Here is a 25,380-nt window from a genome sequence, read left to right on the forward strand (position 1 = left end):
CACTGGGTCCCCTCGCTTCACGCAGGCTGTTTCAGAGCGCGACCCAGCACAAACTGCGCCCCCGCGATGCAGCGTGGGCCGCCTTCCATGACCATTCTGCTAGCCGTCCTATGTGCTAAAGACAACATTGGATTGGTTGAAATGGTGTCATTCCAAACGATTGATTGGTCCATTCATGCTGGTTTTTATTAAAAGGTGCATACATTCCTCCAAAGAATGTTTTAAAATTCAGCGAGACGTTCCCATGCGGCATCCAACCAAACTCGAAATCGCGACAGCAGCACGATGAGCCTCAACCCGAACGCCAAGGCGTTCACGTTCAACCCGGCTGCTTCGTCATGGACGCCGCCGGTGCCTTCGCAAATCCTCCCCAAGCCGAAGCCTGCTCCAGCTCCGCCTGCACCTCCTGTCGCGGCCCCGCCCGCTCCGGCTGTTGTGTCGCCCAAACAAGCCGCTCCGGCCGCCACGCCTGTCGTCGAAGAGAAGAAACCCCCTGCTCCTGTCGCTGCTCCCGCGCCCGTGGAAGATGCTGTTGCAGATGACGACTTTGAACCGTTGACCGACGAAGAAATTGGGGAAGAAGATCCCCGCGAACACATCAACGTTGTCTTGATCGGCCACGTCGATGCCGGCAAGTCGACTTTGTCCGGAAACATCTTGTACCTGATGGACCAAGTGGACAAGCGAACGATCGAACGCTTTGAAAAGGAAGCGAAGGCGCGCAACCGCGACTCTTGGTACACCTTGTCGACGCCCTGTCTTTTCTGCAACTCACGAACGGTAGGTTTCTCGCGTTTATCATGGACACGGGCGAAGAAGAACGAGCCAAGGGTAAGACCGTCGAAGTCGGCCGCGCGCAATTCGACACGCCGAACAAACGCTTCACGATCCTCGACGCGCCCGGCCACAAGAACTACGTACCCAACATGATTCAAGGCGCCGCCCAAGCCGACGTTGGCATCCTTGTCATTTCTGCGCGCAAGGGCGAATTCGAAACGGGATTCGAACGTGGTGGTACGCGTCGTGCTGCATATCTCGTCACGCTGCTTGCCGACGGCTCATGTCCGCTTCCCAGGGCAAACGCGCGAACACGCGATGCTTGCCAAGACGCTCGGCATTAACAAGCTCATCGTTGTCATCAACAAGATGGACGAAGCCAAGTGGGCGAAGGAACGCTTTGATGAGTGCGCAGACAAACTCCGTCCGTTTCTTCGAGTACAACGTCGCTCTCCATCATGACATGCACGTGCGGGCACCACTTGAGCGACGCCGTAGGGTTGCGGATATGCCGTCAAGCGCGACGTGATGTTCATCCCGATCTCGGGCTTGGCCGGCGATAACATCAAGGTCAAGGTGGATTCCGCCAAGGCGGCGTGGTATGAAGGCGAGAGCTTGATCGATACGCTCGACTCGCTCACGATCCCCGGCCGCAATCCTCAAGGCCCTCTCCGAGTCCCCGTCTTGGATCGGTACCAAGAACGCGGCACGATCGTTCTCGGCAAGGTACGTTGACTGTGCGCTGGCGTTGTTTGGAATCGCTCCATGTTGCGTGCAAGTGGCCAAGCCCCTTGAGCGTCGTGCTCCGCACGACGATGGCAGCGCGCGCTGGTGTTTTTTTTGCGCCTTTGTGATGCGTGTGGTTTGCGTTCTGGATGTGGGTGCGCTGGAGCGATGCTTCATTGTCCGCTGACCATGTGCTCGCGGCAGGTCGAGTCGGGGGTGTTGACGACCGGCGCCAAGATCGTTCTCAAGCCGACGAGTTTGCGCACGACGGTGGCCCAAGTCTACATCAACGACAAGCCGGTGCGCACGGCTAAGCCGGGCGAGAACGTCACGATGCGGTTGACGTGCGGGCTGGAGGACGTGACCAAGGGCTTTGTCATTGTGAACCACGCGGAAGCCGACGCCGCCAAGAGCGTGACCAAGATTGTGGCGCAGATCGCGTTTGTGGAGGCGCTCGAGCACCGACCGCTGCTCACGGCGGGGTACAAGGCGATTCTGCATTGCCACACGATTGCGCAAGAGTGCACGATCACCAAGTTGCTGCGACCGATTGATCCCAAGACGGGCGAAGCGCTCAAGAAGAAGGTCATGTTTGCCAAGGCCGGCCAGAGCGTCGTGTGCCGCATCGAAGTGGAGCAGACGGTGTGCGTCGAAACGTTTGATACGCTGCCGCAAATGGGGCGCTTGACGTTGCGAGATGAAGGCAAGACGATTGCCGTCGGCAAGATTCTCAAGCTTGAATCCAAGGCCGAGTAAAGCAACAGGATGGAATCGATGGGATGATGATGATGCGTGGTGGTGGCAGGATTGCAATGATGGTATTAGCTCGCCACGTCGATCTTGTCGTCTGTGACGTTGTCGAAAGACGGGTGGTGGGCATGAACGAGTGTCGCCGCTGCAGGCATGGCTCTTCCGCCTGGATGGCAAGACGCCCTCGTCGTGGCAGACGACAGTCGATGCACACAGGATCAATGTGGCGGGGACGGGGTCACACATTCCAGTGTTCTGTGCAGTTGCTCGGCACGACAAAGTGGAGGACGAGAGATCCATGGCATCGCTTCGTTCTTTGTTCATACTGCCGCTATCCCATCGCGATGCGGCGTTCCACAGGGCGGATGCCGTCCCGTGGTGCCGCGGCCGCGTCAGGGGAGAACCTCTTCAATTCGATACCGTATACGTTGTAACAGGTCGCGACCTTTCAGGCTCGCATTCCAAACTTGGAGAAAATGCTGCCGCCGCACAGCTCGCTCGTCAAGTACGACAGCCCGATCTTGATCAGCACGACCAAGGACAAGAAGGGCGGCCATTCTGGGAAGAAAGGAAAGACCGCCAAGGGAGCCACCGCCGAGTCGCATGTGTCGACCCCGACCAAACAAGCGTCGGGCGGGATTCCATCGATTGCAAACGCGAGCTCGAGCCAAACCGAAGATATCCTCAACTCGATTTTACCTCCCAAGTCGGGCTTCGCACAACTTCATTCTCTACAACCTGATGTCGGGCTCGCTCGTAGGGAATGGACAGAGGATGGCCAGCTGTGGGTCCAGTACGTGAGCAGCACGCCCGCGACTCGGCTGGACGTGATCAACCTTCAGGTTCAGCTCCCTCTCGTCCTACGCGTCGTGGCGTCATGCGACGCCGTAGGAGCAACTCGACATGCGCCTCCAGCAAAAGCAAGCGCGCGAGACGGGGATTTGTCCTGTGCGCGAAGAGCTATACGCGCAGTGCTTTGACGAGTTGATCCGTCAAATTACAATCAACTGCGCCGAACGCGGGCTCTTGCTGCTTCGAGTGCGCGTCGAAATACGCATGACGATTGCTGCGTACCAGACGCTGTACGAAAGCAGCATTGCATTCGGGTACGGCGTGTCCCATCTCGTGGGCTCCTCGACGTGTGGCGCAGGATGCGGAAGGCGCTCATGGCGGAGCAGAAGAAGCTCGACGCCGAGCAAAAGCTCAAGCAGCTCGAGACGGACCGGAACGAGCTCATCGCGCAGGTCGAAGAGTACGTTCGGTCGATGTGTGATGGCATGAACAGACGACGGGTAGGCTTAAACTGCGCTGCGATGCGATTCAAAAACGCGAAGAAGAGAAGCGCTTGTCGGATGAGAAGAAGCACAACGATGAAGTCGACATCCTCAAAAAGGCCAACGACCAGCTCAAGGCCAACCTCGAGAGCCTCCTCTCCGCGCCAAAGTAGAGCGACTCGTGCGATAAACTACGACATGTATAACACGGCGTCGTTGGCGAGCGCCAGCAGCGCGTCGGCCGCCTCAACAACGCGACCCTCCTTTGTCCGGAGCTTGTGCGACTTTTTCATGTTGAGCTTCGCCGCCGCCGCTTGACGCAGCTGCATCCATTGCGCTTCGACGTCCATGCCGCCGGCGAGCACGACCACGACGGTTTTGAGATGCTTGGCCTTGCAGTGGACGCTCGAGAGCGTCAAGCGCAGGGATGGTCGGAGCGCGTCGCAAACGGTCACTCGTTCCATCCCTTGGCACAGCTCAACTGCGACGATCTGGTCGTCGTGGGGGGCGGGCAGCGCGCGAAAACATTCCGTCAGCGCGCGAACGTGCGCTTCCGCCGAGTCTGCGAGCGCACGAAGATGGTAGCCTACGACGCCGACAACGTCTGGCAAGTCGTCGGCATCGGAGCCAACTCACCTCCTTCCAGCACAGACACGATGCGGCCACGGCAAGATGCGCCTGCGATCGCAGCGTCCACCAAACGCGACGTGACCCAGTAAAAGTCGTCGGCCGTGAGGTTCACGTTGGCGAGCGGGTCGTCGCGGTGGGCGTCAAAGCCAGCGCTGATCAAGAGCAGCTCGGGATTGTACGCCAGCAGCTTGGGCTCGACCTAGCCGACCGCGTGAGGACATGCAATTTGTGCATGAAGCAGCATCGTTCGACGCACGTGGTCGACAAACTTGCTTCGAAACGTGGCCGATGATGTCGACTCGTCCATCTCGACATTGCACACATTGCTCGTGTTGTCGGCAGCGATGCCCGTGCCTGGAAAGCAAGGAGGCTTTTGATGCGTCGATATGTACAGCAGCTCGCCCGGTGCTGCTCGCCGCGCTTTGGTGTCGGTGCCGTTGCCGTGGTGCACGTCAAAGTCCACGATGGCCACTCGCCGGACGCCGTGCGCGTGAATGGCATGCATCGCCGCGACGCCGATGTTGTTGAAGAAGCAGAACCCCATTGCTTTGTGAGGTTCGGCGTGATGCCCTGGCGGTCGAACCGCGCAAAATGCATTTGTACATGCTCCGGTCATGACGGCGTCAACGGCAGCACACGCGGCGCCCGCGGCATGCAACGCTGCCTCGCGAGTGTAGCGCATGATGGTCGTGTCGCCATCGATATCTAGGCAAGAGTACTGCTTCAAGACATCTCGCCGCGCAGCTACATGTTACAATCATTGCACGATGACGAGATGAATCGCGCGGCGTACCCGAAGCAGGGCGGGAGTCCGTCGCGAGGCGGTCCAGTTCCTCCATGGAGCGTTCGATTTTGCCGCACCACTTCAACACTGAGTTCACGTGAAGGGGTGTGTGAAACGCGTGGAGTTGCTCTAATGTCGCTTGCGGTGCAGTCGTGACGTGCGGAATCATCGGAAACACATCGACCAAGCGGTCGAGAATGACTTGGACTCTAGCCATCGTCAAAGATCAGCATCCCTGCACCATGGAGAATTCCACCGTTCGGGGCGCTCCGGGTGTCCTTTCACGCGGTGTCGGACGCAGGTGGGATGGCTGTACAAGAAAGTTGACGGCCGAATCGGCGCCAGGCCATTCAGCGACGTGTCGTCTACAGAACGTTGCATGCAGGGTTCAATCGCTGAAATGAATGCCGTCCCCGTGTGCGAGAGAGTGGTGCTGGAGAAGGACGCTTCTGCCGTCGTCGCGGCCGCCGCGCCTCCGTCAACCGCCATGTCGTCGACACACGCGACACAACTTTGTCTATTCTTACGAATCATCCGGATAATGCCCTGAAAACACATCCGGTTATGGCGAATGTGATCCGGATGTGGTATATCCGGATATCTTGAACGGATCCGGATAAAACCGGGAAAATACATCCGGTTATGGCGAATGTGATCCGGATATCTTGATCGCATGGAAACCCGCGGCGATTCCAGAGGGAGATGCGACCTTGTCGCAACTCCTTGGATGAAGGCATGCGCTGTCTGTTGGAAAGGTGTCAAACGCTCGCGCTGTGCCAAGGCAAGATGTGCACGTATACTACCAAACAGCCACGACCGTTCACCGAAGCTCGTCGCGGCAACAGCCATGAACCTTCATTCGGTGCCCAAGTATCCGAGCTCGAAAGATAGACGTCACAGGCGGCGTTCGTGCTTGCCATGCAGAAATCTTGTCGTGGTCGACGGCAAACTTCCCGGTCACCTTTGCGCAGTGGCCGCCGACCGCAACTGAATCGCGGCGTCGACTATTGCCAACAACACTTGGGACATCGATCGGCAGAAAGTGCCACCGCTTTCGGAGGACCAAGTGGTGGCAATGCCGCAGTTCCTCGCTCTCCACTGATGCTCTGTGGACAACCTTTGGCCATGTCTTTACGCGCTCGAACGCCTGGCGAGCCCCACGCCGAGACTCCGAACGACCCATCTTCAAACACGTCCCATTGCGTTCCAAGCGTTTGACGAGGAAGCGTGGGGACATGGAATGCCGTCAGGAAATCGGTTATGCGAGCCGGCTAGGGGCTAAATAACTTTCCATGTTCATTACGGTGAATCAAAACCATTTCATGTCGGCCATGCGGCAACATGCTTTCCCGCGCAATGGCATCAACACCACATGACTTCTCGCTCTTGGAGGGCGGGCGCAGCGCCGTCTCGAGGCAGGTACCGCGGCATGGCCGTCCCATCGACGACGACCTCTTCCTCCAATGCACGCTCGTGCGCCATCCCGCGTTGTTGATGGCGCAATGCCTTGGCTTCGGCGAGTCGCCGCAACTGCTGGCGCTTGCGGCGCGCGCGTTCGCCTTCGTGTTTACGTCGCTTTGCAATGTGCTCGGCCGCGAGCCGCTCTCGCTCGCGTGCTTCGGCTTCTTGGCACGCGCGGGCTTTGTGCGATTGGACTTTGGTTTGTTTGAGGCGGTGGGCATGGACCGCGGCGGCCTTCTCGGCCTGCATTCGCCGCTCTCGGTTCATCTGGTGTTCTTGGCGCTTACGAATGAAGTCCGCTGCGTCGAGAGAATGAGTGGATGGGGCCACTGGCGAAGGCCGTGGGTGAGAGCTCGACTGGTGTGTAGTCGAGGGCGAAACGGGCGGTGGCACGTATATCGTAGGTCGTGGCATCGACGACGGCGAAGCGTGCGAGTGCAGCGGCGCGCGAGCAGCGCAGCACGCAAACTCATGCCGTGGAGAGAGAGGCTCGACGTGGCCTGGTCGGCGCGTGGAGTTGGTCAATGTGATTTTTTCCCGCCGCCGCCGACGCCGCTCCCGCCGTTCTTCTTCGCTGGACGATGCATACGAAAACTTGTTGAAGGTCACGCGATGCCGTCGACCATTCTCGTCGTCCGAGGACGAGTCGGATGAAGCGGCGGATGGGCTTGACTTCTTCGACTTTTTCTGCTTGGCATACCGCGCCGCGGCATCAAAGGCTGACTCGGGAGGATGCAGCCCACCGACAGGCATGACATCTTCTACATTGTCGTCACTGTCGCTGCAGCTTTCAATGACGCGTCGACGATTCTGAAGCTTGGAACGCAGAGGGTCGCGGCGCCGAGAGGACGTAGGACCGAGCGTTGTCGCCAGCGATAGAGAACGGGTCATGCTGTCCGAGTCGTCCGAGTCGGAAAAGGTCAAGTCGATGACCTGGTGCTTCGAGCTCTTCGACGGCGAGACTGATGGCCGCTCCATTCGTACAGGAGCGTCAGTTGATCTGATGAGGCCGTCGCCACTGTCGACTTCACGCGGCGGCGAAGGAGCACGAAAGGAGCTGGGTGGGACTCGAGGAGAAATGGGGTCGCCGTCACCGCGATCGATCATGTAGTCCTTGACGTACTTGACCACACCGTTGAGAAAGCGCACGCAGTATGTGTTCGATGGAGGCGGCACATAGTACAACACGGTACCGGTGATTTCTTCGTTGAGCGGTCCGAAAGGCATGGCGAGCCGTGTACCGACTAGCGGGTGGTTGCAATCTTTTGAGGCGAGGATCGACTTTGGCGGCGCCTGCGACTCGTTGATGAGTTTGAGCACTTCCCCTCGCGAGAGTTCCACGTCAACGTCCGAGCTCATGTGCATGCGAACCTACACATGACACGGGGATCGATGGAAAGGATTCCGCACGACCGGCGTCCTACCTTGAATTTGAATGTCGCTGGGTTATATGAGTAGACAACGCCAGACCTCGGCGTGTCGAAAGTAGTGCCCACAAGGCTTTGATTCAGCTGGTTCCTACGTATGACCTGCATCACCACCATGTCGAGTTGCTCACGAAAGCTCCATTGCGTCATCACGGAGAGGACGCTCGCATGTACCTGGACTTGGGCTGCCGCGCCATCCTGGCCTTCTCCACAACACCTGCGACGCTCCCGCCAAACTGGGACAGTTCGTCCGGATATCCACCATCCGCATGTTTCGGTTCCGAAATCAACCTGAAATTGCACCAACTACGAGGCCAATATTGTCCTGATTTACGTGGTAAAGTCCTAATTGTGCTTGACATCCAATTCCAATGGCCTTGGCAGTCGGTGCAGAGCCCCATGCCCCCCCCGTAAGAGAATCGCCGCGGCAGCTGCAGACCTGGCCAACACAAATCCTCCCAAGCATTCGTTTTCGGCCCATGCCGCTGCACTCTCGAATAGTTCCGACAACATCAAAAATTCCACCGGGGGTAGGGGGGCAATCCCCTCTTGAGATGGAGCCCCGTCCATGCGCCCCCGTCCTCCGCCTCATCCGCCTTGGCAAAGACACAAAGGTGGTGCTGCAGTATCAGCATTGTGGGTGGCTGGTTCGTTGAAGCCCCCCTCGCGTCATGACACGGTGGCGCTGGTCGCATGACGTGGGCGGGAGTGAACCATGTACACACATTCGAGGCGGCGTTGCTTGGGTCACCCGTCCCCGGTGCTGCGGTCCTTTCTTTGTGATATTGCACCCACACACATGCATGGAGTACCCAGTTGCGCAGACACGCCGGTTCTATCGTGGGTCGGGGCAAATGGGGCCATCGAGACGCGAAACATCTTCCGACAAGACCAGATTGCGGCCGACGCCGCTCTCATCCCGGCGTCGCCCTTCGCGGGCATTCCGACAAGATCGCAGCGCTGCATGACGCGTGTGTCGACGACTTGCAAGATTCGTCAGCAATTGCTCCAAATATATGGAGGCGATTCGATATTGAACAATTTCCCAAACGTGCAAATATAGAAACGTCGGCGCACTTTTTGTCGTCGATAATTACATATATAAATATAAATATGTATATATACGAGAGTTGTATGGGACGCGGGCAACTTGGAATAAAAAAGTATGGCGTATTTTATATTCTCGGGTTCAAATGAAGCGCGGGGATTGGTCGAGGGCAACGTGCCGACCACCTTACAAACTTCCAGTCACTTGTGGCGGTTTCCATAAAAAGGGCGTGTCGACACCGCGGTGGGAGACGCGCGCGCGCGCGACGACGAGCATGGTCCACGAAACGAAGGAGAGGCGCCGAGGAGTTCGTGGTCCACAACAAAAGGAAAGGCAACGTGTTGATAAATTAGGCAAAGTCGGGTCGCGGGGCGAGCGACTATAACTCGAGGGCAAAGATGCAATCGTCGTCGACGCCGACGGGGCTTGCACACGTCCACATGTCGTCGTCGTCGTCGACGACGAGTTTTCGTCCAATGTGCATGTCTCGCGCGTCCATTTCGTCAAGCGAGTGCGTTCGGCGTCGGTTCCAGTCGATTTCAATCGGTTGACTGCACCCGGATCGGTGGACAGGCTCGACAGGACGGCACGCAGCATGCGACGACACAAACGACTCGCCCGACTTGTAGAGCGTCTGTTTCACAAGCATCTTGAACGCTTCGCCAAACGAAGGCGACGCAAACGACGTCCGTATCCGCGCAGGCAGCGGCGCGACGGACGCGGCAAGGGCGAAGTGGGGCATGTTTTGGCTTGCTCGGCGCGTGGCAAATTGGCAACTGGTGTCATCCGCCGTGGGATTTTCAGCGTGGGACGCCAAGATTCCACCAGTTGCAACGGGGCATTCCGTCGTGACAAAAACGGGGGTGGACGTACCGTACCGTGTGGCGTGGTACCGTACATGCGCGCGCGTGCGGGCGTAAGTGCCTGGCTGCAGCATCTCTCGGCACGCTGGCGGCGTGCGCGGCGCCGGACCGGAGCGCGTCGTTGGACAATGCACGTCGGCCACTGCACCGACGGGGCTACTCGCAACTGAGGCGAGAACTTCGCGTGGGCGAGTCACACCACGTTCTCTCTCTCTCTCGTGTGCTACTACTTGCAGTGTGGCGGACCAGAAACACCATGAACGCCACACCACCCGACGACGGTGGGTGGTGGCGTATCTTTGCCAGGCATGACGCGGTGAAGCCACCAAGCTGACGTTGGCGTCACACGCAGATCCAGCGCCGTGCGCCACGGCAGCAGCCACCCCAGTGGCCGGACCGCGGGCTCGACACGTTCCGCGCCGGCGGCGCAGCGCCGGGTTTTGTGTGACAGACGCACGCCCCTCGTCGCAGCAACGCCTCTTTTTTGCCACACGCACCCGCTTTTGTCATCCGGATAACGGGAGCGTGCGTGCCGGCGACGAGCGGCGCCACCGGGGTATGCGAGGCGGGTGGAGGATGCGGGACGTCGATGGAAGCATCGCGGGCGCGCACGGTGCAGGGATGGGCCGCAGCCTGGACGAATGACGAGACAGACGCACGTCCGTTGCGACATCGTCCGAGGGTGCACTGGCTCCACGATTCCGCGTGCAACGGTTCGATGATTCGAACCCGTCGATCGCGGCGCGTCGTTGCCGACAGTCGATGCATGGCGCGGTGGTGGACATGACAGCAATCGATCGCGCGTCAACGGACGGGCAGGACATCGCGGTGTCTCCCGCGATGTCCAACCCACCAGACCAATGCGACTTGCGCGTGATGCGAGAGGCTAGTTGTTGGCAAGATTCGCATGAGTCGTGACGTGGTGATATCAAGGAGACGAGGCAGACGAAGAACCCGCCATGTGGACGGTTGGACAGAGCCGCAGAGGTGGCTCTGGTCCTGCGATCCCTCTCCATCTCGAGGCCGGCGGTGTCGCTCGTAGCCGGGCTAGAGTGGCAGCGGAGCACGCAGCGACATATCGCCCCCAGTTGTCCTCTGTCACGTCATCGGTTCAAATAACATTCGACAGGCCATCGACGGTCGCACACGGCGGCCGTCGCAGCGATGGAGGACCTCGCGCCGCCACCGCCGAGGGGGGCGAGCTTTAGCCAGCACCCACCCATGTCCATCTACTGGTACTTGGCGCAGTCGAAGGGCAAGGCGGCGACCTCCTCGACCTCCTCACCCGTCCTGGGCGTCTGCGCGATTGTGTTGGCCAGTCTAGGGAAGGGAGGAGGCTGTGTAAGAGGAAGTGGTCGGATGTCGCATGCAACCTGAAATGGTACTCTGTCGCCAGGGATGCAGCGAAGAGCTCTTGAGAAGCACGTGGGCGACGCGCCAGTTGGTCAGGTGGTTTACCTGAGCCAGCTCGACGGCCGAGATTGACGCACCTGGCGCGGCAGTGAGTTGAGTACATACGCGCCAGGAAGCGTCCATGGTGAACGACATGAGTGGGAACATGAATTGCGAACGAGAGCCGTGCAACACCCAAACGGGTTGCAGCCACGTTGGGATGACAGTGGCCCCGCGGGGCGTCCCTCGTACGGAGATGAATTCATGGATGGGGACATCGGAGGAGGCGAGGGCGATCGCGGCGGTCGGCGCATGGAACTGACGACCAACCAGATCTTGGTCGGGATGCCCGCGAATTCTTCCTCCGGGAATTTCGTCGCGCCCGACGAAACCTTGGCCCGACAACCACGCTTCCTTCACCGCCCGACAACAACGGCCAGGCGCTCCCGTACCCCAGCACGTCGTGGTCGAGCGGCCTCCACGAGATTCGACAAGGCTGCACGTGGATGGGCCAAAATTTTCCCGTCATGCTTTGGTGCTGAGCCCATTTCGAAAAACTGACCGCAAACGCCGCCGACGGACGCTCCCGTCGGCGTGTAGTGTTTGATTGCGAGCGCCCAAACAAGTCGTGATTTCTTGGACGAAGCTGGCCATGTCTTTGCGAGGCGGGCGCTTCAACTCGATCGAGGCAACGTGCTCCAGCAGTGCCATGCGCGCGGGGCGCCGCAGTACACACAATTTCTCGACGAAAACGTTGTGCACGTCCGGTGGGGGCTGCAACATAGACTTCACGGCCGTCGGCTCCAGCACATCGGTCATGGTGCCTTGGGCACTGTCGTAGGTCGTGTCGAGACGACTTTAGAACCCGTCGACCAGCCCCATGATCGCGTGGTCCGTCAGCATCTCGGCTGCCGCCACGTGGCGTTCTGCCCACCGAATCGCGAAATCCCCGACGATCGTGTCGGCTCGTTCCGTCCAGTCAAACGCCAGGACGTCCGCCTTGTGCTCGTCGTGGACGGCCAGGGGGTCGGTGGGGTCCATTCGCCCCACGAGGAGCATGTGTGCGAACACGAGCGATTCCATCACCATGAACGTCGTCGGGTAGCGACGGTCCATTTCGTGGACGGAGGTTGATTTGGTGTCGGGAAGGTGCCCGTCGTGATGTACGTGGTGGAGTCTTGTTTGCTGGCAATTCCTACATCGTGAGCCAGACAGTGTGGAGACCAGAGTGAGCAGCGTCCAGAACAGTAGCCAGCCATGGCCATGGCCATGCTAGTCGCTCGATCCTGCTCGTTCATCCGTGGTTCTCCATGCACGGGAACGGTTTGTTTGGGCCACAACCCAGTTTGTCGACTGTGGTGGACGCTGGATGTTCAAAGCGGACGACACCAAAGTGCGTCGACTACCTTTGACATGGAGCATCGCGTTGTCTCGATGCTCGCACGAAAACCTGGACAACTATTTGGTCCATGCATCACAACTCTGGCAAAGTACCGACACCAAACTTATCCTGCATGCTGCCATGGCGCACTCTCCTACAACGCAAACAAGCAGGTCGTGCTTACACATTCGCAACGATTTTTCCTTTCGGTGGCTCGATGTGGACATGGGGAACGGCTTGATAATTCGTGGCATGACTCTGGTGGGACATGCGGTGCTCGAGACTAATGCGATCCATGCTTGGTCCCATTGCCCAGTCCTAGCGCTGTAAAGTTCGCAGCGCTCGCATGGCAAAGCCATGGCGAGGAACCAGGCAAGGCGACTTGTCGCGCACATCTCGGGGCGGCTTCGAGGGGGGGATGCTCGAGCAGATCCGTTGACGTGTAACTGCTAGGCGTTACGTGGAAAGCTGTTGTTTTTCCAATCGGTCGATGGCGATGCAAACGTCCACCGACTTAAACGACGTTGCCGACGACTCTAGCCACGACATTGTGCTCAGTCGCGAAGACTACGACCTCCTTCATGTACTTGCTTTCGAGACGAGGCACGCTGAACCACCGCCGCGATGGTAGGCCTTTCACCGGTTGATTCCACTCCCGGCGCTGTCGTCTGGCATCACACGGATCGTGTGCGAAGAAGACCTCCAAGTCCCAGACGACGACGATGCTGCCAGTGCTGTGCGTCCGCCCATTGAACAGTCGGACGGCTTGACCAGTGGTGTGTTATGTTAGCCGGTCACGACCAAGCGAAAGTCGCATGTTGAGACTGTGCGGCAGCTGCGGGCATCCGACCCGACACCGTCTTCCCCCGTACGCACTCGTCCTCCTCCTCCTCTCGAAATTTGACCCCTTACGATCATTCGGCAGGGACATCTCAAGCCGCGATTTGTTGTCAATCTTGCCAAAGCCAGCCCTCGGCAAGCCGAGCTGCGGCCAGAGAGCTCCTAGCCTCCTTTCACGCGCGTGTGTTGCGAAGCAGGCCACCTGTGCCATAACACAAAGTCGTATTCCGCGTGCATCGGAGCCGTTTTCACGACAGACACCATCCTTGGCACCGACAGACGACTCTTTCCAGCGTCGACGCTTCTTGGGGCTAGTTCCGTCGAGCTCATGCAGCCAGCTCCCTTGACGTTGAAAACGATGAAAACGTTGTCGAGTGCTCTCAAGCAGGACCGGGTCAAAAGCCATCCCGACGTCTCGTTTTATCGATGTGGCCATGCAACTGGGATCGAGTGCGTGGCTAACGCTGGCAGGGAGAGTTGCGTATCTCGCGCGATGGAGAACAGGTCATGCCAAGACTTGTTGGAGCCCATCATGCTACGATCGGAGTGGCATAGGGATGGACTCGACGCGATGTGGGCCGCTCAATGTTTGGCCAACATCGTTGCTCATTGTCGAAGGAAAATCGTTCTTAGCGGTATGCGGGTTCAAGAGCAGAAGGAGTGCGGCACGAGGCGGCTGTGTCAACGAAGCAACCCCTCGTGTGAGGTTGACGTGCTTCATGTCATGCCAGCTCTGTCTCGCAACACGGTATCCCCCTTCGGATGCTTAAGGTACCGCTCTAGAGCTCGTCCGAACGTCCAGCTTGCGCACGCATGGCGAGAACGTGAGCTTCATGCGCTGCAATGACGGTGGGAGACGGCTTCAAGTGGAGGGCCAGGTACGCATCGAGGGACGGTTGGTCCCAAGAAACGACGCTACATCGTTATCGTGAGCGCGGCCGTTGTGGGTGGTGCTTCAAGCACGTACATGACAGAGTCCTGCAATTCCTCGTTTTCGTCGTACATGAGGAGAGTTGGCAAGTTGCCGCGCTTGTACTGTTCCCGCGACACATGAGATGAACCGTCCATGGGGGAGAAAAGTGAGCCGTACCTGGACAGAGAAGCCGGGCGTAGCATCCTTGTGCGCATCGATGAAGTTTACGATTGCAGGATGCCGACGAAGAGATCACGAGCACACTTGAATCTTCAGTTGGGGGAATGTCGCAGCCGGGACGCAGCAACCGAGGCATGCGGCTCGCGAAGCGTTGTCGACGTCGTGGCATTCCTTGCAAGTCGGTGCATTTCCATATCCCAACGTCGCGCAATCGTTGGAGGCGGCAACCGCCGCTGCCATCATCCACGCCGCTCGCATGATCTCGTCAAGTGAGGTTCGACCATCCTTCAACGCTATACAATTGGTTCATATGTTTATCATTACAACCAATCATGGCCTTCCAATGTGGATTCATGGGTATACTTTTCGAAGGAATATTGTCCAATCAAATGCATTCTCCAACGAAATCATGGAATTGGATTGGATAAAATGCACGTTTTGAACCAATCGCGAACGGGAGTCAACGAGCGTCGGCCAATCCGAGTCGATCTCATCATCCGGATAATAAAACCCGGGTGGTAAAATCGTCGTCCAGGATGGCAATCTGCATTGGTCGTTGTTGACGAAGGCGACATGGGCGGCAAGAAACCGATGAACGTGCAGCACAACCGAGGCACGTGGAGCCACTTTCCATCGCATCACCATGCGACTGCATCTCCGATGGCCCACGATAGCTACGCGCTCTCCAATACCGGCGGTGGCATGCTGGGCCACTCGACAGGCCTCGCGTATGACGTCGGTCTCCTCGACTTGGGGCCGCACCCATCGCCATCTGTCGGTACGCGCAATGCTCTTCATGGCCCTTCCTTTCTCGATGCAAGCGAATACACGGATCTGACGGGACCATTCCAGGCGGCGCGTTGCATGGCGTTCCAGGCGGTGCGTTGCATGGCGCGATTGGGTCGACGCGGTCGTCGTCGGCGTTTTACGCGGTGTGCCGCGTCCATCGTTACTCGGCTCATGGTGATGCTGTAGGAGGAACATGACACACAGGATATTGACATGAAGGTCATGGAACTGGTCGATGTCATCGGAATGCGCATGCGACGTCAACTAAAGCCAATGGTACTCGCCGGCGCTTGTTGTCCGCAGTACTTGACGATTGCCTTAGGTGCAAGCCACGTCGGCGGGCAGATGCTCATGCAGCGACGACGTTGCTGCGCTTCAGTCGACTGTTGCCGCCATGCAGCAGCAGATCCAGCAGCTATTGCAGGAACGCGACAAGCCGGCCACTCCCGCCGTCGACCAAGCCGCGTCCCCCACCGTCAGCGCGCTGTCCGACCGTGTGTCCACGTTGGAAGGGCGGCAATCAGCGTTTCAGTCGCAAATGGCGCAGCTGTGCAAATCTCTCGGCACAGTTCCCAGTACGATGTCATTATGACAACATTGGCATGATGTGCATGCACAACGTAGCGGGCAAGAATGCGGCGGGGAAGCCAGGCGGCATTGCATTGCCCAAGCCGCTGCTTCAAGAGCTGCGCGATGAATTTGACCAAAAGCTGGCGGCGGCCACAGTCAAGCTCGAGACGGCCATGAACAAACAGATGAGCAGCGCCATGTCGAGCATGGAGCAGCACATTTTGAACGACATTGGAGGTTGCGCAAAACAACCTGATGGCGGCGTCTCTCACACTGCTGCCACACTAGGTCGATTCAAATCCATGACAGCGATGCAATACGATGACATCCTGAGCCTTGTCGCGAGTGAGACCGACATGGGCGTTCAAAACACCAAGCAGTGGTTCGAAGACCGATGTGCCCAAGAAGCCAAGCACCGAATGGGCTTGGAAGCGCGGATGATGGGGCAATTTGATGCGCATGCGGAATGGCTTCAGCAGCTCGAGGGGCTGTGCGGCTCGTGGCATGCGAGCCAGACACAAGTGGAGTCGCTAGCGGTAAGACTCGACCGCGATTTTCTCCAGATGGGTCTCTCATGGCGAATGCAGACACAAGTCGCCCAACTTCAGAAGAAAGCGGCATCGACTAACACGGCAACGTCACCGGGGAACCATGCACAGGCCTTATCAACGGATAGTAAGCGCCCAGAGAGTGGCAATCGGCAAGCTGAAAAGACGAGTAGGAATGTTGCACCAGATACAGACGCAGATGAAGCACGTGATGCAAGACACAAAGAATGCGATCGAGAGCGTCGCCTTGATGGAAACCCGCGTGATGCAAGCGGCCGACGCGAGTGACGAGTCCAAGAAAAAGGTCGCGGGGTTACAGAAACTAGTGGAGAAGATGATGCGCGACCAGGGATCGGTTGAAAGCATGCTGCAGCAATATGTTAGGTGAGTGGGTCGACATCGGTCGTGTTTATGATGGGAAAAGGTACTTGCAGCACCATCACGCACCAAGTTGCGAGCGTCACAAGGCAATACGTGTCGGTGCGCATCCGAGACAACAACCGCCTTTTGGACGCGACCCTTCGTGCGCGAATCCCTGCATATGTTGAGAACGAGCACGAAAACTTCATGCTCGTGCGGCCGAACACCAACTCGTCGATGCAAGGATCGAACAAGGCAACTCCAGGTGGGCTGTCACGCAGCCGAGTGCGCGATTCTCATCCCTTTGCAGAACTGGACGTGGAAGAAGCTGTGGTGCTTCGGGACAGCGGCGGTCGAGACACGGCCGACGCGCTGTTGCAGAGCGTGTTGAAACTGGAAATCGACCACACGTAACTGCAACAATGGATACCCTCTATAAATCCATACCAGATCGCCTCTAGCTCGGATGTTTTGATAACCTCTTTAAATATATACCTTGTACAAGTTAGTATTGTATGAACCTCTCATTTAATATACACCGCAGCCTTCGAGGGTGTGATTGCCACAACGCGAGCGAGATGAACGCGTTCGAGTTCTTGGGGTCGCTTCCTGGCGGCAGCGTGGATCGATTGTACCAGGATGCGTGGGCTTGTCAAGCTGTCTTCCAGAGCTTGAGCCCCCTGGCCCAGCAGATCGTGATGCGGCTCCTGTTTTCGAACCATGCAACGTACGCCCACGACGCCATTCTCCATTGGGTCCAAGACGCAGCCCAGGACAAAATGACCGCGGCGATTGAGAAGGTGCATGCGTTCGGATGATCTCATGGCTTTGTGATGCGCCATTGATCGTGCATGCGTTAGCTGCGACATCTGCGAGTCCTACGCGTTGTTCAGGGCAGCCTCGACTACGTCTTGAATCCCGTTTTCCAAGAGCAGCTAAAGGTACATTCGTCCTGCTTCTCTCATGCCGAGCATCAAATTCTGCACCCATGACGTATATTTCGTGCAGAAAGCGCTGAGTTCGCTGGGTGGGAGTCCATGGGAGGCAGGACGCAGCAAACTGCCGGCAGAGAAACCCATTCCCGCGGTTGAACTCGAGCTGTATGCACGAAAGCGATGGGATTCCGTGTTGCATTTCATGGTGCGTCCTTGATATATGTCTGACCCGCCCTTACCAGCACATTCTAAGGTTGGATCGACAGCCGTGGCGGCGCCTCCCGCGACGGTGATTGGAATTTTAGAGCACACAAAACTGATGCAGCCGTCCAAGTCGGACTCTCGAGCGCTCCACATCACCGACACGGGTGCAAAGTTGCATTCGATCGTCGCTAATGGGCTCACGCTCGTGCGCAGGATACGAGTTTATGCTCAAGGACATCCATGCCCAGACATGGATTTTCGTTCTCGAGTACATGAAAGACATTGATCGCAAGGGCATCTTGCCGGCGGACGAGATGCTCCAGTTTTTGTTTCAAATGAGGCAAGTTCGACGTCGTGCGGTGCCGCGCGTATCGATTGTCGTCGTAGCTACTGCCGCATGAACGAGTACTACGCCGTGGCCGACTTGACGAGGAACCAGCAGCAGTTGCTCGGCGATCTGGTCGAGCTTGGGCTCCTCTATCGTCGAGGAGCGAAAGCGACAAGGTGATGTCGCAGGGATCGGATCGCGCGGCTCACGTGAAGCCGAGTAGATTCTACACGACGAGCCTTGCCGTCAACCTGATCTTCGGAGGCATGCTGGGCCAGACGCGCGCCAACATGACCATGTCCCAGGGCCTGGACCACATCACCAACTACGCCGCCGACCCGTCCAAGTCGAGACTGCCGAGTGCTAGCCCAGCTCGCGCAGACTCGAGTTTGCTGATTGTGGTCGAGACCAACTTCAAGGTGTACGCATACACGCAGTCGTCGCTGCACATTGCGATGCTCAGTGTGTTTGTCGACATTGTGGTACTGGCGGCGGACGACGTGGGATGTGTGATGCAAGGTATCGTAGGCGCGGCTCCCGAATCTGGCCGTGGGGTTTTTGACGCGAGAAAGCATCCGGTCGGCGCTCTCGAATGGGATCTCGGCCGAACAGATCTACGACTTCCTCATGCAGCACGCCCATCCCAAGATGCTCGGCAACTCGCCCGTGATCCCAGAGAACATTGCCGATCAATTGTATCTGTGGCAGCGCGAGCGCAACCGCATCAAGTTTGAGCCAGGCGAGCTTGTCGACGTCGCGAACGAGGTATGATATCGACCAAGACGGGCGACGCTTTTGCTCGGGGTAGGATTTCGACGCGGTCGTCAAGCACGCAGAAGACATGGGCGTTCTTCTTTGGCACGATGCCATGCACTTGCGCCTGGTTGTGACCAAAGCCGGCGGCGACGCTGTTCGTGCATTTATACGAAATCAATGAAAGCGGTGAAAGTGCCAACTCTGGCCAAGGTCGACGGAAGTCCTGCTCACAACGCAGCGGCCCGTAGAGCTATTGGGTTTCGCCGTCAAACATGGAGGCCAGTGCACCGTCCCAAAGGACATCGTTGTCGTCGGTGAAAACGTTGAGCACGTCGTGGCGAAGCGCGAGGGGAGATGGATCGTTGGTCTCGAGCAGGGCCTTGACTTGAGGCGTCAATGCATTGGTGGCGCATCTACTTCAAAGTGAGGCAAAATGACCACGACTTGGTACCGAAGACGATCGGCAGCGGACAGCGCCGGCCAGCCAACAGACGAGCTGGCCGCGGCGTCGTTGTACTGGCCCAGCAGCCAACGCACACAATTGGCATGACCACATAACTAGTCATGACGTGGATAAGCTCGAGGTCCACTGGTCTGGCACAACACTGGCGTAGTAGAGTGGCAGGTTTCCAAACGCGTCCACGTCGTGCCACGCAGCTGGATTCATCTGGACCGCTGCGATAGCTGCATCGAGGTTCCCCGTCTTGCAAGCTGCATGCATGCTATGCCGTGGGACGTCCTTGCAGAGAACGGATGGAGCAAAGTAGTCGATCAGGTGCCGGACATCGTGGACGTCCTGCCGCATGCACACGGCTTAACCAAATGAATGCGCATGGTCGTTACCGCAGGGGCATGGTATTCGCATCCAAGGGCGTGCAGCGCTTCACGAACTTGGTCGAGAGTGCACGACGACGGCAGGATGCAGTACTGTCGGAGGACTTCTGCGACGGCTGCAGTTGAAATGGCCAAACTCGCATCACCAAACGCCAGGGCCAGCTGCGTCGTGAGCGAAACGTGTGCATGTTGGTTGTGCCATCGTATCAGCGCGCGCCGGCGGTGGTTGGCATGCGCTGACGCACCTGCCCCCATGACATGGAGTTGGCACTTGCGTGTAATGGGCAAGCGCTCTGCACACGCTAAAAATACCGTTGACCCACCATAAGTCGTCGGCGCAACACATCGACGAATGTGTCATGTATATACATATTTGAACGAATTTGCTGGCTCAACTTTGCTAGGCTTGCATCCACGATGGCATGTTCGGGTTCTTGGGCGAAGTCGGTGATGGGGGCTTTGCCTGCAGTTTGGTTTCAAAAGGTGAAGTCGGGGGTGGGGCTGGTGCCGCGGATGTTTGGGATATCGCAACCGACTTGAGGTTGATCTCCTGGGCCAAGTTGCCATTCAGGTCGCTGCTGCAATAGTCACGGGTTTGAGATGACTTACGCGCTGGGAGAGGGGCACCAAAGCAGCCTTTGACCCGCTGTCCGTTCGCTTCTCGGTTCTCGCGGGCGCTTGTGGTGGTTGTGGGGCTGTGTTGTTGCCAAAGACCACGATGGACACGAGTTGGAACACGGCAATTACGAGCAGTCCGACGCCTTCGGCGATGAGAAGGCTGTACGTGGTGCATCCAGTGCACGACGACCGAGTGCGCCCCATGAGGATTGTCATGATGCCTGCATGACCACATGAGATGGAGGGCTGATATCTGGCATGGTAAGTGTACCAGACACAGCGTAGAGAATCGAGCGGCCGAAGCGGTAGCGCAAGAATCCGAAGAAGTAGAAAAACAGCTCCCACTTGTACTCGCCAAGAAAGAGCAGGGCGCCAAACGTGACACCGAGAAACAAGAGGCACCCATCGCTAGTCGTCGACTCGACTTGCTCAAAGCTGCTCACGCGCGACTGGCTGAGCTGTTGAAAGCCAAGTACGGCCAGCAGAACCAGGCAGAACGAGATCACGAGCGACAGGTAGTGAACGAGTTTCTTGAAGAATGCGAAGGCCCCCAGCTCAGCGGTCGCAGACGATTCCATGGGAGCGTAAGAAGGAAGGGACCACGATGGAAGCGCCGTGGTTCTGAAATGGGCGGTGGCGGCGGCACTTGCGACGCACCTCGACGATTTGGGAGTTGTCGGCGCAACATAACGCCGTTGACTCGATGAAACCGGCGGAATCGTATCCGGATATATCCAAGTCGACCAATCAAATAGTATATCCGGTTAATGCGAATCGAGCCAATCAAACGATGACTTGTGGTATACAAAACCCAAGAGAAAGCGACGGCATTTTCGCGAGATGGCCATGGGAAGTAGTCTTCGTGTGGTCGATGGAAGGAAGAAGGCGCCGCATGTGTGTGTGTACGACCCATACCTCATGGAGTACTTGAAAAACAGCGGCGACATGGAGTACCTGCGTCGGCTTGTCCCGCAGTTGGAGGTAGACACGGCAGGGTCTTTGTCAACTGACGACAGTGTGCAGGGACACTCGACTCCAACGATTGTATTTGCATCGTCCAGGTTTCCGCTCTACATGAGTTGGGTCTATAGAGTAACTCGATTCACGAATGCCGTCGTATCGCTCGTCACGGCAAATGCGTATATCTCGACGTTGGGCGGTATGTTTGCCTCGATCGAGGTCTTTCTCCCTCATGCACATGGTAGGCGGGTATTTTCTGTGTCGGCATTTAAACCAAGCAAAACTCATGGCACAGCTCCAAATATGCGTGTCCCAAGGCCTACAGGACCCCATCTTGACGAGGCTCGTTGCCGAATTCTCCTCTGGACGCACTCACTCCACTCTTGCCAGTGTAGCAAATGCCGGATCAACCTTGCGTATGGAGCCATGGCACAAGGCAAGTTCAAGCGCGCGCAGCGGATCATTACGGACGAGACAAAGCGCGCACATATTCTCCGAAGCGAAGAAATGCACAGCGTTTGCCACGCAGCACAAGTATACCTGGACAAGACGTGGGATCTCCACCAGTCCATTCTCGTGCATGAGCCCACCGACACGACGAGAGTCGTGGACGAGTACTACCGACAGCGCGTTGTCAGGAAATCGAGATAAAATGGAATGTGCTTTGAGATTTGTCATGACGTAGCACGACGCAAGTGCCGTAAATGTCGCGTCCACGCAAGCAGGACCTGGACTTCCTGCAAGATGGCATCCAGCGATGCGCCGCGCTTTTTCATGGATCGGAGGTGATTGCATTTGGCTTCAATCCACGTCTCCACAATATGAGGAGGCTGGGTGATGGCACCATCGCCGCAGACAAACATCATCTACTCCATGCATGGATGAGACGTCGTCGTTGCCGTGAAATGACACACCCACCGTGTAGTCGGGTACGACAGGTAGTGCATCGTGCCAATGCTATTGGGTGGTGGGCTCATCCGTACTGCTGGCGGCGTCGGATACATGCTGCCAGCTTCCTATGGACGCGTTACTTCTGCTTCCTGGGGATTGCCGCATCCGATCCGCCGCCGGCGTCGACGAGGCCGCGTGGTCATTGCTGCGCATCTTGCGATCTTGTGGATCGACTGTATAAATTAATATCCGCTATGAATTGATTTCCCACGTTGTTCAGCATGGTGCACAATCGCCTTCGCTTCGTTCTTCCCCTCTATAAATAAAAACCTTTTGACAAAGCAAGTGTCGGTGTCGCGAGCCCTGGCACTTGTGGTTTCGGTAACCCTCTATATTTTGATATCCTGGTCCCGGCGCGTTTTTCTCACGCAGCACTCGACCCACGTGCAGTCGCTGCTGTTGCCAACCCACTCCGCTGCATGAATTGCAAGGCGCGTCCATGCCAGCATAGCCACGTGCGTTTGCCGTCGCACCCGATACAGGGACTACGCAGTTTCTGGGAACGAATTCTTGCACCAATGCGTCTGAACCATGGATGAGACACCAAGGCAAAATAGTCTTGATGATTGTATCGAGGGGAAATGGACCAATAGGACCACTCGCCAGGAGGGACGCCAAACGCCTCCGCCGGTACATCAGGACGGAAGACATGAACATGGGTGACAAAAACACGCGCGCGCCGATCCGCAGGACCACCAGACTCGCAAGACGTGGAGAATGCCCATTGCCGCGCCTGCCGCCGACGACGCATGGAGGCGGAAGGACGAGAGCGGCAGTGAACGGCCGGATCTTGCGAGGAAAAGTAGTGATGGGAGTGCAAGCGAAGAAACGTCGGACGACACGATCGCGCTGCCGCGACTCCGGTCAAATCCGATGACGTCGTCGCACACGTCATACCGATTACCACCGTTGACAGACCTTACACATCATCCAAGTCTAAGCAGGCCGGCGGCGCCAACGTCGCCCTTCGTCGGCAAGATAAAGTCACGGAAGCGCAAAATGAGCATGCAAGACGTCATGTCGAGCAATAGTCCTCCGTCATTACATCGCCATGCTCCGCCTCCACTCGATCAACTTGAACTCGTGCCGTCCACGTCCCTGCTTCTCTCGACAACAACCCCCCCAACGCATTCGTTGACACCGTACGATTCCTCTGCCAATGTGCTTCCGACCCCACATGCCATGATAGAGCTACGCCGTCCACGTCGTTGCATCCTCAACGCACAAAGGGACGATCGAAGCGATGCGGGCGACAGCCACACGCCGCCGCGGCGCCACCGCCTCCGCGAACGGCCTCTAGCATTGCGCGATTGACGACAGGAAAGGACGTTTGTGTCGTGGCGCATCAAGGCATTGTCGACTGGGTTGCAACGTATTATGTGTACGGATTCGACAAGAACAGCCTCTTCCACCTCATGCTGCCCCTTCGACCGCAGCAAGAGCCATGGAGCGATGCTGAAGTCGCCTATTTAACGATCCTCGCCAAGCTGTTGCAGGTACGTCCACCCGACCATCCCATCTTCGTTCGATCGCACACTGTTTTGTAGCAAGGAAAGATGCGACTGCCCCGCGGCAAGTCGATGGAAGCGTACGTGGCCGAGAAACTGCATGCGCCAGAGCCTCGAATCCGCTTTCGGTTGCAGCAACTGGAATTCAATGGCAACGCACAAGGGCCCGAAGGCGACACCCAGCAGCAAAAGCCACATCGTCCGGCGGCGAAAAATGTCATGTCTCCAGCCGAAGTCGCCGAGCTCAAGGAGGTGCGTGAAGCCGCCTCGGGGACGTAAACTTCATCGTCGAGGCCGTTGTAGACCAAGATGCTGTTTCTCCGCACGCTCGAGTCGGCCGTCGTCGACGCCTTGCATGACAACGCGATCGACCAGTCGTGTGTAGTGTCGATCAAGTATTGAACAACATGCTACCAGCCTCTTCCTCTCGACAATGCTCAAGCGTCGGCGGCAGGCGAGACACTTGCAGTGGCACTGGCCTGCCACTAACATCGCATGAGGAATGAGGCTGGACCATGCCACGTACGAGCCAGTTGCTGAGTAGATCTGGCGCGGCGCGGACAAAGTCATTCCAGGACACGCCGCAATTCGGCTGGACCACGACCTGCGCCGACCTCGTCAACTTGAGAGTCGCATATGTGCATATGCGCACCTGGGTCTGAAGCGCGTTGAGTTGGGTGTCCGAGAGCTCGAGGTGGAGTTGGTGGCGCAGGCAGCTGCCAAACTCGTCCCAGCTCAAAAAGCCTACGCAGGTCATGTCAGCGTGTGCGCATGCGGCGTCAAGGGCAACCGCTGCCGTCTTTGTCCGCTGCTTGGAATACTTGCACCATGTCGGCTTGCATGTCGGCGGGCAAGTCCCACGTCGGCTTTTCCCACTGCGACAGCTGCGTTCGCTTGTTGTAGTAGTAGACCGCACCATCGTCGGTGGACAGCTCGCACCAGTCGGCCGCAGATGCCTCGCTCTGGCGCAGTTGCAGCTTGAGCAGCTCCGGCAGCATGGTCAAAAACTGCTGCCAGCTCACGTCGGTGCCCGATTCAAGGCCGCTCTGTGCCTTGATGGATTCAATCGCGTCGGGCGTGAGGCCGAGACTCATCTTGTTTTGAATCAAGTTCCACAGCTCGTCGTAGCTCAAGTAGCCGCTCTGGTCGACGTCGACTTCGAGGAAGATGCGCTCGGCATACCGCGCAAACAGCGGGGGGAGGCCCGTCGCCGCTTGAGGCGGTGGATAGCTTTTGGTCGACTCGGCCAAGAGCGCTCGGAGCCGCATCTACACGGGGTGACATGCCTCGCGAACGTCACCGGCACCGCCTACCACTTCCTGTTTGGCCGATTCGCCACGAGGGGTATTGACGTCGCTCGCGTCCAACGGGCGCTCGGCTTCAACCTGCAGGACACCGTTCGCCGCGCCCATTGCAGTTATCTATTTATGGCACTTGGCGCAGCCACGTCCCAGGGGGTGTTTCGGCACCGCCTTTGGCCGTCGCCGTCGTCTTTCATTGTCGAGAGCGTTTGGTTTGAACGAGCGCGGTCAATGCCGCCGCTGTCGACGTGTTCAAGAGGCCGCCCCTCCTG

General features: G+C 57.8%; 15 protein-coding genes across 25 annotated transcripts; 7 read left to right on the top strand and 8 right to left on the bottom strand.

Moving 5' to 3' along the window:
* The first annotated feature begins 194 nt into the window (after positions 1–194).
* Positions 195–2,406, top strand: H310_14053. Of its 2 annotated transcripts, XM_008881782.1 has the most exons (5): positions 248–737; positions 785–1,014; positions 1,076–1,215; positions 1,276–1,503; positions 1,708–2,406. In XM_008881782.1, exons 1-5 carry the CDS (start codon positions 286–288, stop codon positions 2,257–2,259), a joined length of 1,602 nt encoding a protein of 533 aa, XP_008880004.1. In that variant the 5' UTR covers positions 248–285; the 3' UTR covers positions 2,260–2,406. The 2 variants fall into 2 exon arrangements, with proteins under 2 accessions (XP_008880005.1, XP_008880004.1); XM_008881783.1 differs by having other exon boundaries at positions 195–1,014.
* A 319-nt stretch (positions 2,407–2,725) lies between these two features.
* Positions 2,726–3,802, top strand: H310_14054 (hypothetical protein). Its single transcript, XM_008881784.1, has 5 exons — positions 2,726–2,959; positions 3,014–3,095; positions 3,145–3,359; positions 3,404–3,505; positions 3,550–3,802. Exons 1-5 carry the CDS (start codon positions 2,730–2,732, stop codon positions 3,698–3,700), a joined length of 780 nt encoding a protein of 259 aa, XP_008880006.1. The 5' UTR covers positions 2,726–2,729; the 3' UTR covers positions 3,701–3,802.
* H310_14055 lies at positions 3,550–5,459 on the bottom strand. Of its 2 annotated transcripts, XM_008881785.1 has the most exons (5): positions 5,198–5,459; positions 4,951–5,150; positions 4,414–4,901; positions 4,164–4,356; positions 3,550–4,113 (listed from the first exon to the last, which is right to left on the bottom strand). In XM_008881785.1, the coding sequence occupies exons 1-5, from the start codon at positions 5,428–5,430 to the stop codon at positions 3,719–3,721; spliced, it is 1,509 nt and encodes a 502-aa protein (XP_008880007.1). In that variant the 5' UTR covers positions 5,431–5,459; the 3' UTR covers positions 3,550–3,718. The 2 variants fall into 2 exon arrangements, with proteins under 2 accessions (XP_008880007.1, XP_008880008.1); XM_008881786.1 differs by having other exon boundaries at positions 4,951–5,459.
* Positions 5,460–5,615: 156 nt separating this feature from the next.
* H310_14056 (hypothetical protein) lies at positions 5,616–8,060 on the bottom strand. Its single transcript, XM_008881787.1, has 3 exons — positions 8,004–8,060; positions 7,827–7,920; positions 5,616–7,773 (listed from the first exon to the last, which is right to left on the bottom strand). The coding sequence occupies exons 1-3, from the start codon at positions 8,024–8,026 to the stop codon at positions 6,304–6,306; spliced, it is 1,587 nt and encodes a 528-aa protein (XP_008880009.1). The 5' UTR covers positions 8,027–8,060; the 3' UTR covers positions 5,616–6,303.
* Positions 8,061–8,978: 918 nt separating this feature from the next.
* H310_14057 (hypothetical protein) lies at positions 8,979–9,814 on the bottom strand (the record flags this gene model as incomplete). The annotated part of the gene is made up of 1 exon (XM_008881788.1): positions 8,979–9,814. The coding sequence occupies one exon, from the start codon at positions 9,812–9,814 to the stop codon at positions 9,257–9,259; it is 558 nt and encodes a 185-aa protein (XP_008880010.1). The 3' UTR covers positions 8,979–9,256.
* Positions 9,815–11,990: 2,176 nt separating this feature from the next.
* On the bottom strand, positions 11,991–12,810 carry H310_14058 (hypothetical protein; the record flags this gene model as incomplete). The annotated part of the gene is made up of 2 exons (XM_008881789.1): positions 11,991–12,327; positions 12,698–12,810. The coding sequence occupies 2 exons, from the start codon at positions 12,808–12,810 to the stop codon at positions 11,991–11,993; spliced, it is 450 nt and encodes a 149-aa protein (XP_008880011.1).
* A 193-nt stretch (positions 12,811–13,003) lies between these two features.
* On the top strand, positions 13,004–13,519 carry H310_14059 (hypothetical protein; the record flags this gene model as incomplete). The annotated part of the gene is made up of 4 exons (XM_008881790.1): positions 13,004–13,096; positions 13,145–13,249; positions 13,304–13,381; positions 13,439–13,519. The coding sequence occupies 4 exons, from the start codon at positions 13,004–13,006 to the stop codon at positions 13,517–13,519; spliced, it is 357 nt and encodes a 118-aa protein (XP_008880012.1).
* Positions 13,520–14,132: 613 nt separating this feature from the next.
* H310_14060 (hypothetical protein) lies at positions 14,133–14,704 on the bottom strand (the record flags this gene model as incomplete). The annotated part of the gene is made up of 4 exons (XM_008881791.1): positions 14,133–14,268; positions 14,321–14,388; positions 14,444–14,470; positions 14,531–14,704. 4 exons carry the CDS (start codon positions 14,702–14,704, stop codon positions 14,133–14,135), a joined length of 405 nt encoding a protein of 134 aa, XP_008880013.1.
* Positions 14,705–15,000: 296 nt separating this feature from the next.
* On the top strand, positions 15,001–17,221 carry H310_14061 (hypothetical protein). 4 transcript variants are annotated; one of them, XM_008881793.1, is made up of 10 exons: positions 15,001–15,224; positions 15,299–15,378; positions 15,422–15,511; positions 15,558–15,810; positions 15,860–16,042; positions 16,094–16,341; positions 16,393–16,480; positions 16,527–16,737; positions 16,788–16,978; positions 17,024–17,221. In XM_008881793.1, exons 1-10 carry the CDS (start codon positions 15,020–15,022, stop codon positions 17,125–17,127), a joined length of 1,653 nt encoding a protein of 550 aa, XP_008880015.1. In that variant the 5' UTR covers positions 15,001–15,019; the 3' UTR covers positions 17,128–17,221. The 4 variants fall into 4 exon arrangements, with proteins under 4 accessions (XP_008880015.1, XP_008880016.1, XP_008880014.1 ...); XM_008881794.1 differs by having other exon boundaries at positions 15,323–15,378; XM_008881792.1 differs by having other exon boundaries at positions 15,860–16,341.
* A 33-nt stretch (positions 17,222–17,254) lies between these two features.
* H310_14062 (hypothetical protein) lies at positions 17,255–20,062 on the top strand. Of its 3 annotated transcripts, XM_008881796.1 has the most exons (9): positions 17,255–17,513; positions 17,574–17,654; positions 17,722–17,853; positions 17,902–18,016; positions 18,066–18,192; positions 18,240–18,356; positions 18,404–18,662; positions 18,709–18,945; positions 18,989–20,062. In XM_008881796.1, the coding sequence occupies exons 1-9, from the start codon at positions 17,292–17,294 to the stop codon at positions 19,115–19,117; spliced, it is 1,419 nt and encodes a 472-aa protein (XP_008880018.1). In that variant the 5' UTR covers positions 17,255–17,291; the 3' UTR covers positions 19,118–20,062. The 3 variants fall into 3 exon arrangements, with proteins under 3 accessions (XP_008880018.1, XP_008880019.1, XP_008880020.1); XM_008881797.1 differs by having other exon boundaries at positions 18,404–18,945; XM_008881798.1 differs by having other exon boundaries at positions 18,709–20,062.
* Positions 19,187–20,025, bottom strand: H310_14063 (hypothetical protein; the record flags this gene model as incomplete). The annotated part of the gene is made up of 4 exons (XM_008881799.1): positions 19,187–19,349; positions 19,388–19,452; positions 19,538–19,732; positions 19,780–20,025. The coding sequence occupies 4 exons, from the start codon at positions 20,023–20,025 to the stop codon at positions 19,187–19,189; spliced, it is 669 nt and encodes a 222-aa protein (XP_008880021.1).
* Positions 20,063–20,115: 53 nt separating the features above from the next.
* Positions 20,116–21,069, bottom strand: H310_14064 (hypothetical protein). Its single transcript, XM_008881800.1, has 3 exons — positions 20,660–21,069; positions 20,380–20,609; positions 20,116–20,320 (listed from the first exon to the last, which is right to left on the bottom strand). Exons 1-3 carry the CDS (start codon positions 20,964–20,966, stop codon positions 20,171–20,173), a joined length of 687 nt encoding a protein of 228 aa, XP_008880022.1. The 5' UTR covers positions 20,967–21,069; the 3' UTR covers positions 20,116–20,170.
* Positions 21,070–21,208: 139 nt separating this feature from the next.
* H310_14065 (hypothetical protein) lies at positions 21,209–22,025 on the top strand. Its single transcript, XM_008881801.1, has 4 exons — positions 21,209–21,369; positions 21,412–21,547; positions 21,594–21,690; positions 21,744–22,025. Exons 1-4 carry the CDS (start codon positions 21,229–21,231, stop codon positions 21,997–21,999), a joined length of 630 nt encoding a protein of 209 aa, XP_008880023.1. The 5' UTR covers positions 21,209–21,228; the 3' UTR covers positions 22,000–22,025.
* Positions 22,026–23,009: 984 nt separating this feature from the next.
* Positions 23,010–24,604, top strand: H310_14066. 2 transcript variants are annotated; one of them, XM_008881802.1, is made up of 4 exons: positions 23,010–23,441; positions 23,489–23,795; positions 23,847–24,059; positions 24,111–24,604. In XM_008881802.1, the coding sequence occupies exons 1-4, from the start codon at positions 23,017–23,019 to the stop codon at positions 24,207–24,209; spliced, it is 1,044 nt and encodes a 347-aa protein (XP_008880024.1). In that variant the 5' UTR covers positions 23,010–23,016; the 3' UTR covers positions 24,210–24,604. The 2 variants fall into 2 exon arrangements, with proteins under 2 accessions (XP_008880024.1, XP_008880025.1); XM_008881803.1 differs by lacking the exon at positions 24,111–24,604 and having other exon boundaries at positions 23,847–24,108.
* Positions 24,135–25,380, bottom strand: H310_14067 (hypothetical protein). 3 transcript variants are annotated; one of them, XM_008881804.1, is made up of 5 exons: positions 25,121–25,380; positions 24,598–25,075; positions 24,460–24,551; positions 24,334–24,411; positions 24,135–24,292 (listed from the first exon to the last, which is right to left on the bottom strand). In XM_008881804.1, the coding sequence occupies exons 1-5, from the start codon at positions 25,217–25,219 to the stop codon at positions 24,245–24,247; spliced, it is 795 nt and encodes a 264-aa protein (XP_008880026.1). In that variant the 5' UTR covers positions 25,220–25,380; the 3' UTR covers positions 24,135–24,244. The 3 variants fall into 3 exon arrangements, with proteins under 3 accessions (XP_008880026.1, XP_008880028.1, XP_008880027.1); XM_008881806.1 differs by having other exon boundaries at positions 24,460–25,075; XM_008881805.1 differs by having other exon boundaries at positions 24,598–25,380.

This window comes from Aphanomyces invadans (genome assembly GCF_000520115.1).
Source record: "Aphanomyces invadans strain NJM9701 unplaced genomic scaffold supercont1.60, whole genome shotgun sequence".
Lineage (NCBI taxonomy): Eukaryota > Oomycota > Saprolegniomycetes > Saprolegniales > Verrucalvaceae > Aphanomyces > Aphanomyces invadans.